The 13,002-nt window shown below is 38.4% G+C and overlaps 1 protein-coding gene across 9 annotated transcripts in view; it reads right to left on the reverse strand.

Annotated features, from left to right (window-relative positions):
• Nucleotides 1-13,002, reverse strand: part of ATP8A1 (ATPase phospholipid transporting 8A1) — a 256,747-nt gene that overhangs the window by 44,655 nt on the left and 199,090 nt on the right. For all 9 annotated transcript variants that reach the window (XM_063663611.1, XM_054484585.1, XM_054484583.1 and 6 more), the window contains 4 exons: nt 10,916-11,099; nt 10,713-10,823; nt 1,646-1,720; nt 1,419-1,541 (listed from right to left, as the gene is read on the reverse strand). In XM_063663611.1, the coding sequence (XP_063519681.1) occupies nt 1,419-1,541; nt 1,646-1,720; nt 10,713-10,823; nt 10,916-11,099 (493 nt within the window). The remainder of the gene's footprint in view (nt 1-1,418; nt 1,542-1,645; nt 1,721-10,712; nt 10,824-10,915; nt 11,100-13,002) is intronic.

Raw genomic sequence — 13,002 nt, forward strand, 5'->3', positions numbered from 1 at the left:
AGAAAAATTAGTTCTACTTTTCCATTTTCCTGACTGATACTTATTGTCACATGCTAATCCTTTAACCCCTGTCACGACCTCAGAACCTCCGACCCTTTTTACCATAACAAATGTAAGCATCATCATTCAGGGCAACAATGCTCCCGCACTTGGAACCCCCAGCAATCGCTGTGTATACAACTATGCATTTTGTAGCCATTTGTCCCTGAATTTTCAAACACTTATATGAGATTGAATCAAATACTTTTCACTGAAATCACCAGAGAAATCCATAAACCTTGTAAAACAGGGTTGGCAATTCCTGTATATAAACTATAAACACTCAAATGGGTATAGAAATTGTAGAACCCATTTGGGTTGATCTGATGACTTGTCTGAACTCCTGGGCTCTAAAGATAATGAAAAGACTTTTTTCAACAATAAAAGATACAAGGAATGATGCCCCACATTACAACAATATACTACCCGCTATACCCTTTTCCTGGCCACAAAAATGTGTACAAGTTGCCATGTACAGAAGAATGTGCCTTTGCAGGAATGATTTTGGGTAATTCTGTGAGGATCAATTTATGTTTTTAAGAATGGCACGGCCAAATTTGTGGTTGGAGGCTCAATTCAGAGACAGTACCATGGAGCCCACACTATGGTAGATGAGGCCTGTGGCTGAGGTTGGTTGGTGAGGATTATTGTTAGTATACCAACCAGTAGGCCTGCAACTTCCCCAGCTCTCAGATCACTTTTTCAGGGGAACCAGAGGCCATAGTCTGATTGTGGCGTGCCATCATTTGCGAATGCTCACCATAGGTAATGAAAAACATTACAGCAATGTGATGAAATTTAATACAAACTGGGCATCACAAATAAATTTAAAAATCCAAAAGTAAAACATTTAAAAATGAAAGCAGAGATAACTTTATATTATTAATAGTATAGTTTTAAGAGAGTCCACTAAAAATACTTTTCAGAACCAATGGCATAAGTTAAAGAATCCTTCAGTCTGTCTGTCCTAAGCTAACCAAATTCATTTATTTAAAACAGTGCCACCAAGTTGTATGCATGTGTACAGCTGGATACATAGGTACGCTGTGTTCATGAAGATCTCGTCTCAGAAGAAGAATAACGTCTTGCCCATAAACCTAGCACTATCATTTATGCTGTGAGGTTAGAGGCACCAAAACACCTATTTCACTTTATTCTCTTGGCATATGGAAAATGCCATAAACCCCAAACTCAACCAAGCAACAAAAAACCTTCTCTGCCTGTATCAGAACCTTAAGAAATATGACTTGCCATAGTCGGTACCCTGGAGTTGTCTCAGGCTAGTGTATCCTTGGCCTTTGAAAACCACATACCCCATGTAATGAGGGCAGTAAAAACAGACCCACCAAACATGTCCCAGCCAGGGCACCATGTCCTACCTTGGTGTTGAAGTCCAGGGCATTCTGAGATGTTTTGTATAATTCAGGGTACTTCAACATGTTCTCTTTTCTGCATGATCTCTCAAATATTCCGAGAGTTAAAGGAGGCATTGCTGTAAACATCTAAAGCGCACAAACTGGTCATTATGTCAAGCAGCCAAATGCAGGGTGAACCTTTATCTCCAAGTATCCAATAAAACAGGAATTATCAAATGTCCTAAACTTACCACGTTATAAAGACCTATACACCATCTTTCAAAGAGGATCTGTCCAGAAAAGCCATTAACAAAGGCAAACCAGATCTAGGAAAAAAACCCAAAACCCCCAAAGTTAGAATACAAAAACATAAATGCATTGCTTAGAATCTGTTGTATACTCACCTGCTGCATAATAGCAGCATTAACGTATTATACACATGACTCTTTTGAAAATGACATTTCTTTGGTTTACTTTCTGATTGAAAGATGCTTTCATAGGGTATTTGTTATTTATGTCAGAATTGGTCCTGCTTGCTGAATCAAAAAAGAAATATATGAACAGGCAATCACGATTTAAAAATGAGAAACAATCTTGTTTTTCTTAACGGTACTTTCAGAGAATATATTTATATGCCATTAAATTTTTACAGCTTCAATTCCCTTTTAAAATATCAGGATTGTAGTTATTTAAAGACTGTTTTTTAAAATTATAAAAGTAACACTTATTTAGGAAATAGTTTCCTACAATAATACAATCACTGGTTGTATAGTTCATTCACTGGTTGTATAGTTCATTCAAATTCACAAATTTACCTTACTGGAAACCTGCATATAGGGAGGGTCATACTCTGCTCCTCCCCCTTAATATTATGTAATATGCATTTTCTTAAGTTGTCACATATCCTTTAAAATGATGTTAATGGATGTATAGCCTCTACAATGTGGATGTAACTATTTTGGACATTTAGCTGGCTTCCAGTTGTTTGCTATTATAAATAACTCTAAACTGAAACCATACATCTCTCTTTTTTCCTTAGGGTGAATTCTTAAGGTGGAATAGGTCAAAGTACACGAGTTTTCTTAATAGTTCTTGATAACCACTGCCATCGGAATCTTAAATTTGAGTTAATATATTAAAATATTTTGACTTAAATTTTATTCATTGATAAAATCCTATCTTGACTAGAGCATAATGTTCTTACATATTTTACAATTCTCTTTAAAACAGAAATCTTAACTTTGGAAACAAAATTAAGGGACAATATGGACAAATTTTTCTCCAGCATGTTTAAAACATAAGAAAAATTAAAATGACTATTAGTAAACAATAGTACCTACGTTATTGTTTTTATAAAGCAGATCTGAAGTATTAAAAATCAAATGGATCTGGGAGAGTACAAAGGCTGGCCCAGCAATGAGATTACATAAGCACAAATACAAAAACAAAACCTAACAACAACGACAATGACAAAACTGTTAGAGGATAGCCATCTTGACATGTGGCTCAACTGAGTTTTTGAATCAGAGTTGCAGGAAATTTGCTACACTTCACGTTTCATTTAACCTCATTATGGAAGCATGAATTGCTACAAATTCACCATTTATCAATATGTACCCAGGCTGGCCTCCCTATGAACAGGTTCTGTACCCACACTGATCTTCCTTTTTATAGTGGAAAGGAATGATTGAGCATGTATAAAAACTAATGTCTGCTTTATGAGATGGAAAAGAAAACAAAGTAGTAATAGCACATTAAAAATAAGTCCAAATTGTGTTAGAGCTGTAACACATATTAACCACAACAATAACAAAAGCAGAGAAATCAGAGTCAAATCTGAAATTCTTACTTGCTTTGCTACACGTATTTATGGAAAATTTTTGATAATTTGCCCTAAACAAACAGCCAGATCATTGATGCATGCAAACTTTAAAAGAACTGAGCATCTTCACATGAAGTGAAGTTTATTCTTTCCTGGTGAGTATACACAAATTGACAAAACAGACATTAATGCTCTCTATTGTGTTTTCACATTTGGCCCGAGATGTGGATTATGTAAATACATATTTGGGATACTCAGAGTGATGGGGCTATTTTCCATGAAGGCAACTGTGATCTCTTGTAGTAATTCATTCCAAAAAGCTCTTTCAGATTTCTTAAGGTATGATAGAAATACAAGGAATTTCAAAATAAAACTTTCAATTATGACCTCTCTAATCTATGAAGACACAGTCTAACCTTTATTGGTCTGAAGAAAGCCGAAGCGCTCTGCATACCAAATTCGTCTAACGGACAAGAGTTGGCTCAAAGGTTGTAGTTCTAAATGCATTTGGAATCATCAATACCGTACAATGAGGAGTTTATGTTAGTAAGTTTATATGTGGGCAAACATTAGTAAATATGAATGGTCCCCTAGCTTCTGTGTACCTAATATTTGGTGCTGATTCAAAGGCTACTACGGAGCTTGAAATTTAAGATCCTCCCTCAAATCAATATTTACAGAAAGTTTCAAATTTGAAATAATTTGCAAGTAAACTAACATGTTTGTTTCCAAAGTGTATTTTAAAATGCATGAACTGCTTTATACTTTATGGCAATTTTTAAGTGGAAAAGTATCAACACATTTTTATCATTTTATTTTTCCTACTGAAAGGTAGGTGAACATGTTTTTAGAAAATGTATTTCCTGGATTTTTAAGGGTTAACATTTTAATTTATTTTTAAAGAAGAAGAAATGACTAGGTAAGAACAGAAACTTTCAATAGAGTACCTTACATTTTCACACTAATATTTTAATTAAAGGAGAGAAGGTCTTTAACAGTGAAGTAGTCTACCAGCAGGCTGATTTCAAGTTAGGCTGAGATTGTAGTTAATATTAGGAACATATCCCATGCAAAATAAAACACCTAAATTATCCTAAACACATAAAAGTACCTCCTCTGATTCAACCAGAGCCACGGATTCAGAAAGAAAACGCCAGTCCCTCTGGGGAGGTGTCCAGGTTATTTAAATTCACAGAGAATTCAACTCCCAGCACCACTTGCTGGGACAGTATCACCTTATTGACTTTTATCAAAGCTTCTGGAAATTAGAAACACAACTTGGTTTTGAGATCTTCCCAGAAAACTTGGATGTGACCAATCGTTTGAAAGGAAAGGTCTTATTTTATGAGGAAGGAGTCAGACATATCAGAGAAATAAAAAAATCTCTCTTTAAAAAGAGCCAATAATTTAAATGAACACCTAGAGCTGCTCCTGGGCAGCTCCTGTAAGAAAGAGCTTTATACCACCATCTTCCAAATCTGTATTCTTCTGGCTGTAATTTACAGCAATGGAATATCTAGATAGTGACTTTCCTAAGCAATATAGCAACGAGAAAGGCAGTGTTTGTAGTTTTAAATCTATAAAACGCATAGTGTTCAAGACTATTCCTTTATTAGCAAAGAAATTTCAGACCTGCTTCTCCTGGCATTATTTTCTAAATTCCACCTCCCAGTAGAGGCGTGGCAGCTAAAGCTTCACATTCATTTTCCTGATGGAGCATTTCTGCATATTAAACAGCAGCTTACAAATAGTCAATGAGTCCTCTGCTCCCACGCCTGATCAGCACAAAAAACTCAAAGGAGAGATTTGAGACTGGCAGTTGTCCTCACTAGAGACATTCAATGATGTGTTTTCTGTCTATTCATTCACAGTATTGACATGAGCCATTAACATCTGCAGAACTTGTTTTAGCTGGCAAAAGTTGGGTATCTGGGAATTGATTTAAAAGGTCATTTCCAAGACAGTTGAATCATATTCAAAATACATTTCCACAAACTGTTGAGAAAAATAAAAATGAGATTTCCAGTAAAGCTTAGAACTCACTTCCTTTTCAATGTGTAAAGAATTTGATCAGTGTCAAATATCTCATGAAGAGGTTTTAAAATCAAAGGCAAGTGAAGTTTAGGGTTAATCAACCACAAATCACGTACTTCTGGGTTTGAAACAGGGCATAAAGATTGTTTTGAGTTTAATGTTTTTATTTTCTCATTAGTACGTAAATTTTGTCTACTTCATTGTTAATTTAGATTTAAAAAGCGACAAGTTGAGCATTCTTATTGTATAAAATTAACTTTTTATAAGCAGATTTATTGCTGGCAGTGGCTTTAAATTCCTGGTATCTTGATAAATCTATGTAAATAAACTGTATAAATTGATATTTGTTTGACTGTCAGTGTTCTGGAATGAGAAGAACATATAAATAGAAAAGCTAGATATATAGAAGGGATTGAGAATAGAAAAATAATTACTTTAGAAAAGAACTACACATTTATATTAACAACAAAGAATTTTTTTTGAATCTCATAAACTATTTTAGAAGTGCATTTTGCTTCAAAACACAGACTATTCCAGACCAAATCTAGCAGTAATGAACGAGTAAGTTCATTTAAGTATCTTGTTTATATTTCCACATATTAGGTTTTTTTAAAATTTTTATTTATTTATTTATTTTTTTGAGACAGAGTCTCGCTCTGTCACCCAGGCTGGAGTGCAGTGGCGCGTGGTCTCTGCTCACTGCAAGCTCCACCTCCTGGGTTCATGCCATTCTCCTGCCTCAGCCTCCTAAGTAGCTGGGACTACAGGCGCCTGCCACCACGCCTGGCTAATTTTTTGTATTTTTAGTAGAGACCGTGTTAGCCAGGATGGTCTCAATCTCCTGAACTTGTGATCCACCCGCCTTGGCCTCCCAAAGTGCTAGGATTACAGGCGTGAGCCACTGTGCCTGGCCCGTATTAGGTTATTTTAACTACTAGGTTGTAACCTTTTTAGTGACCATTACACAAAACTGCCTGTACACTTCAAAACTAAGTTTCAATTTTACTAGCCTGACTCATAATAAGAACTATGCTCAGTCAACATTTAACAAGGAGATAAGCATTCTGACAGAGGCACAAAGAACAGATGAAGCAAATATACACCAGGCCCCAACGAAAGTGTCAACATACTGACTTTGTTTATACTGTTACTTCTCAGAGTAAAGGATAGAATATGATTTCCATACAGCAAATGGATGGATCTTTTTTTTGAGATGGGAGCCTTGCTCTGTTGCCCAGGCTGCAGTGCAGTGGCGCGGTCTTGGCTCACTGCAACCTCTGCCTCCCTGGTTCAAATGAGTCTCCTGTCTCAGCCTCCTGAGTAGCTGGGATTACAGGCAACTGCCACCACGCCTGGCTAATTTTTTGTATTTTTAGTAGGGATGGGGTTTCACCACGTTGGCCAGGCTGGTCTTGAACTCCTGACCTTGTGATCTGCCCGCCTCGGCCTCCAAAGTGCTGGGATTACAGGCATGAGCCAACACACCCAGCCTGGCTATATCTTTTTTGACAGACGTGTAGAAACACTCAACAGATTAAACGGTAAAGTGGCAGGAACAAACATCTATCTAAAGGGAACCCTCAGCAGATTTATGAGGGCATGGTGGGTCCTTGACAGGAGTGGGAGAAAGAGGTTTTCTTAACAATGGGAAGGCCATTGTCATGATCTGCAGAGCTCCAACAGGAACATGAAACTGATAACACCTAGAATTATTACAAATATAGCTTCTGACAATAAGAAGGCCACTTTTTAAAAAAAGGCAAATAACATATTTATCATGCCTTGATTAACCATTCAGTTCACTTATTTATCTACCATTGCTGTGCTGCCCAGCATGGTAGAGACTGGCCACACGTGCTCTTGAACACTTACATGTGATTAGTCCAAATTGAGATGTGGTATAAATGTAAAATATACTCCAGATTTTGAAAACTTAGGATGAAGGATGTAAAATGTCTCATTAATAATTTTTTACAGTGATTACAGGTGACAATGATAATCTTTTGAATACATTGAGCTAGATAAAATATACTGAGATCAATTTTTTTTTTTTTTCGCTTTTTGCTAATGTGGCTTGCATTGTACTTCTGTTGGCAAGTGATATGGTTTGGCTGTGTCCCCAGCCAAATCTCATCTTGAATTCCCATGTGTTGTGGGAGGGACTGGTGGGAGGTAATTGAATCATGGGGGCAAGTCTTTCCAATGCTGTTCCTGTGATAGTGAATAAGTCTCAAGAGATCTGATGGTTTTGAAAAGGGGAGTTCCCCTGCACAAGTTCTCTTGCTTTGCCTGCTGCCACCCATGTAAGACGTGACTTGCTCCTCCTTGCCTTCCGTCATGATTGTGAGGCATCCCCAGCCATGTGGAACTGTAAGTCCATTAAACCTCTTTCTTTTGTAAATTGCCCAGTCTTGGGTATGTCTTCATCAGCAACGTGAGAACAGACTAATACAATAAACTGGTACCAGTAGAGTGGGGTGCTGCTGAAAAGATACCCAAAAACATGGAGGTGACTTTGGAACTGGGTAACAGGCAGAGGTTGGAACAGTTTGGAGAGCTCATAAAAAGACAAGAAAATGTGCGAAAGTTTGGAACTCCCTAGAGACTTGTTGAATGGCTTTGACCAAAATGCTGATAATGCTATGGACAATAAAATCCAGGCTGAGGTGGTTTCAGATGGAGATGAAGAACTTGTTGGGAACTGGAGCAAAGGTGACTCTTGGTATGTTTTAGCAAAGAGACTGGCAGCATTTTGCCCCTTCCCTACAGATCTGTGGAACTTTGAACTTGAGAGAGATGATTTAGAGTATCTGGTGGAAGAAGTTTCTAAGCAGCAAAGCATTCAAGAGGTGACTTGGGTGCTGTTAAAGGCATTCAGTTTTGTAAGGGAAGCAGAGCATAAAAGTTCAAAAAATTTGCAGCTTGACAATGCAATAGAAAAGAAAAATCTCATTTTCTGAGGAGAAATGGAAGACGGCTGCAGAAATTCGCGTAAGTAATGAGGAGCCAAATGTTAATCCTCAAGACAATGGGGAAAATGTCTCCAGGGCATGTCAGAGTTTTCATGGCAGCCCCTTCCATCACAGGCCCAGAAGCCTAGGAGGAAAAAGTGGCTTTCTGGTACTCGTGCTGTGTGCAGCCAAGAGACTTGGTGCTCTGCATCCCAGTCGCTCCAGACGTGGCTGAAAGGGGCCAATGTAGAGCTCCGGCAGTGGCTTCACAGGGTGCAAGCCCCAAGCCTTGGCAGCTTCCATGTGGTGTTGAGCCTGAGAGTGCACAAAAGTCAAGAACTGGGGTTTGGGAACCTCTGCCTAGATTTCTGAAGATGTATGGAAATGCCTGGATGCCCAGGCATAAGTTGCTGCAGGGGCAGGGCTCTCATGGAGAACCACTGTTAGGGCAGTGGAGAAGGAAAATGTGGGGTCAGAGCCCCCACACAGAGTTCCCACTGGGGCACTGCCTAGTGGAGCTGTGAGAAGAGGGCCACTGTCCTCCAGACCTCAGAATGGCAGATCCACTGACTGCATCGTGCACCTGACACCGGCCTGTGAAGGCAGCTGGGAGGGAGGCTGTATCCTGTAAAGCCACGGGGCGGAGCGGCCCAAGACCGTGGGACCCCACCTCTTGCATGCCTGACCTGGATGTGAGACATGGAGTCAAAGGAGATCATTTTGGAGCTTTAAGGTTTTACTGCCCTGCTGGATTTTGGACTTGCCTGGGGCCTGTGGCCCCTTTATTTTGGCCAATTTCTCTCACTTGGAGTGGCTGTATTTACCCATTGCCTGTACATCCATTGTATCTAGGAAGTAACTAACTTGCTTTTGATTTTACAGGCTCATAGGCGGAAGGGACTTGCCTTGTCTCGGATGAGACTTTGGACTGTGGACTTCTGAACTAATGCTGAAATGAGTTAAGACTTTAGGGTATTGTTGGGAAGGAATGGTTTGGAAATGTGAAGACATGAGATTTGGGAGGGGCTGGGGTGGAATGATATGGTTTGGCTCAAATCTCATCTTGAATTCCCATGTGTTGTGGGAGGCACCCAGTGGGAGGTAATTGAATCATGGGGGCAAGTCTTTCCTGTGATGTTCTCGTGATAGTGAATAACCATCTTGAGATCTGGTGGTTTTATAAAGAGGAGTTCCCCTGCACAAGCTCTCTTTGCCCACTGCCATCCATGTAAGATGCGACTTGCTCCTCCTTGCCTTCCTCCATGATTGTGAGGCCTCCCCAGCCACATGGAACTGTAAGTCCATTAAACCTCCTCCTTTTGTAAATTGCCCAGTCTTGGGTATGTATTTATCCGCAGTGTGAGAACAGAGTAATACAGCAAGCTCCTGGAGGACAGGAACCATGCTTGATTTACTTTGTAGTTGTTGGACTAAGCTTGGTGCCTGGGCTCAGCAGGTGCTACAAAATTGTTCACAGAACAAAATGCATCCTTTTAAAAGTGGTATTCCTGACTCAGGTTTTCATTTTTAAAATGATGTTATGTTTGACACATAAAATGGATTATAGAAATCCCTTGCTATCCAGACACAGAAACTAAATATTCTGATAATTTTTAGACAAATTTTTCATCATCTGAACTCTTGCTACTCACCAAACACGGAAACAAAAACAGATCTGGATAGGGAGGGATCCTTGTATGTAACAAAGATCTAAGTTTTGAAACATAATAGGAACAAGACAACAATACTAGCAAAGCTACCTGCATATTCTTCCTGATTGCACTTCTGTCTCCTCCCAGAATTAGAAGTGCTAGCTTCAGTTGATGTTTCTCATTCCCTCACCTTTTTTAAAAAATAGGTTTTCTACATGTGTATTATCCCTCCATGGTGTATTGCTTTCTTTTGTATGTTTTTGAGCTTTATTAAAAATGCAGTCAAGTTTATAGGCTTTTATACATTAGTAATAATGTATTTTTTAAATTAAATACATTATTATCTCATTAGCAACTCTAATTCAACACTACTTATCAAAGCAACATAACATTTTTGGCTAGAATTTAAACATAATTCTCCATGGCTGACAAGCTTTTTTTTTTTTTTTTTTTGAGGTGGAGTCTCACTCTGTTGCCTAGGCTGGAGGACAGTGGCACAATCTCAGCTCACCACAACCTCCGCCTCCTGGGTTCAAGTGATTCTCCTGCCTTAGCCTCCTAGTAGCTGGAATTACAGGTGCCTGCTACCATGCCTGGCTAATTTTTGTATTTTTAGTAGAGACGAGGTTTCACCATGTTGGCTAGGCCAGTCTCGAACTCCCGACCTCAAGTGATCCGCCTATCTCGGCCTCCCAGAGTGCTGGGATTACAGGCCACCTTTTTGTTTTAATAAATTTACAATTTATAAAAAGTTGGCAAATAAAATATTAATTAAAACCATGAGAAAACGTCCTCATAAAGAAAATTTCTTTAAATACGTATGCAAATGACAAGGATTTAAAATTTAACCTGCTATTACCTCAATAATATAGAGCACTATATTCTTGTAGAAGCAGTATAAGATGCACTTGGAGACTCTGTTATAGTTCCAGGCACCATGAATCATCAGTAAATTCTTCAAATACTTGAACTAAAATGAGAGTGGGAAAAAATTAGTATTTTCCTTTTCGAAGCATCAGTTGACTGAGAGGAATGATGTGTTTTGCAGAAATGACGCTTTACCTGAGCTATAGAGTAGTCAGAGGAATTAGCAGCCTGCAGGCCTTCATTGCCACTGATACCAACACCAACGTGCGCTGTCTGTATCATGCTGACATCATTTGCTCCATCACCGATTGCAAGCGTTACGACTTTGACTTGTTTCTTAACCATCTCAACAACTTCAGATTTTTGAAGAGGAGAAACCCTGAAATTGAAACACATTATCAATTACTGTTTTCTGAAAAAAGGAATTTTGAAATGCCATTGTGTTGACGGATAAAAGATGCAAAAGACCTAAATGAACAGTTCTCTGAAGAAAACTTACGATAAAGTTTTAGGTTTGCAATTGTTTACTCATCTGTTAACCTGGTTACTGTATTAAGGAAAATTAAAATAAATAAAAACAAGCCTCAGAGGCAAACCCCTAGGTGACAGCTAGAAGAGAGAATGCTTTGTTAAACATTAGCCTGCCAGAATGCCTTTACTTCCTAACAAACATCAGAATTTCTAATTCTTCACTTACAAATTAAAAACAATGTCATAATGCTGCCAAACACTAACTAAATCCTACATAGTAGCTGGAAAGTAAAAGTTTTGAGCTTCTGCAATCTGATCTTAGATAATGTACTATACACTTAAAACTCTACTTAAATTAATTCTCAGACACCATGGTAAATGCCAAGTATCTGATTATAGTTCATGGGCTTCATTTTCTTCCAAAGCCACTAAGGGTCAAGTAAAAATCAAGCAACCTCTTAAACAAATGTGGACCAGGAACAGAAAACATCAGTATCTCTATTAAAATCATATTTGGTATTAGATTTGGAGTTACTTTTCACAGACTTTCTAAAGCCATTTAAGAAATAAACACTAGGACAGGCCGGGCACGGTGGCTCATGCCTGTAATCCCAGCACTTTGGGAGGCCAAGGCAGGTGGATCACAAGGTCAGGAGATCGAGACCACCCTGGCTAATATGGTGAAACCCCGTCTCTACTAAAAATACAAAAAATTAGCCGGGCGTGGTGGCGGGCACCTGTAGTCCCAGCTACTTGGGAAGCTGAGGCAGGAGAATGGTGTGAACCCGGGAGGCGGAGCTTGCAGTGAGCCGAGATCGTGCCACTGCACTCCAGCCTGGGCGACAGAGCAAGACTCCGTCTCAAAAAAAAAAAAGAAATAAACACTAGGAGAAGGACAGAAGGGTTCAAAGACAGAATGCATAATACACTGTCTATACTGTATTGGAAACTATAGAGAAAGACAGGAAAACTACACAATAAATTGGTCTAACAGTTAAGCTAATAATTAGATAGTAAGAAACAACTAATGTACACAATGTTCATACAAGAAAAACATCTCAGAGCTAAATTATCAAGGTTATGTGGCATAGATGTCTAATAATAAAGATCTGCTAAAACATCTGAAAAATCTTTTAGTATTCTATTTAAAAATGAAGATCATTACTTTGAGAGAATCAATACATCTTTGTCCATTTTCCTGATCATTCCATAGGAAAAATTTTTAGTGGTAGATACTCTGCACAAATATGTGCCTTCAGGAGGCCCCACTGCCCTTATGAACTGCTTCAGCCAGAGCAGCTCTGGTTTTTATTTCAAGTCTGAGAATCATTGCATTAGACTGTGAGTTGCTTGTAGTCAATTGGTCTCCTCTTCTTTGTATTTTTAGTGCCTGATCCAAAATAGATACTCAATAAATGGTTGCTATATGAAAAAACTATTTTTAATTTTTTCTTTGGATTTCCTTTTACAGTCTGGCAATAGTACAAAATGACACAACTGTGAACTCAGCATGGAAATGAATGCCTATTGAGCCATTAGCAGGCTATTTCACTGTTAGCTTAATTTTTCTTCAAAGCAATTTTCATTTCATTTTCACATTTTATTTAATTTTTCTTACCAGGCTAATATAAACTGGTAAGTCCACTGGCTCTAGGCCAATGTTTAAACATGGACTACAGTTGACATTTAGTAAATGTCAAAAAGGAATGCTCACCAATAAATGATCTAGAATGGGAAATGGGCATGAATCGAGAGACGTATTTGAAAGTTTTATCAAATTCTCTTTAATAGTCTAACAGTATGAATACATT

Source organism: Pongo pygmaeus, chromosome 3 (genome assembly GCF_028885625.2).
Source record: "Pongo pygmaeus isolate AG05252 chromosome 3, NHGRI_mPonPyg2-v2.0_pri, whole genome shotgun sequence".
In the NCBI taxonomy this organism is placed as follows: domain Eukaryota; kingdom Metazoa; phylum Chordata; class Mammalia; order Primates; family Hominidae; genus Pongo; species Pongo pygmaeus.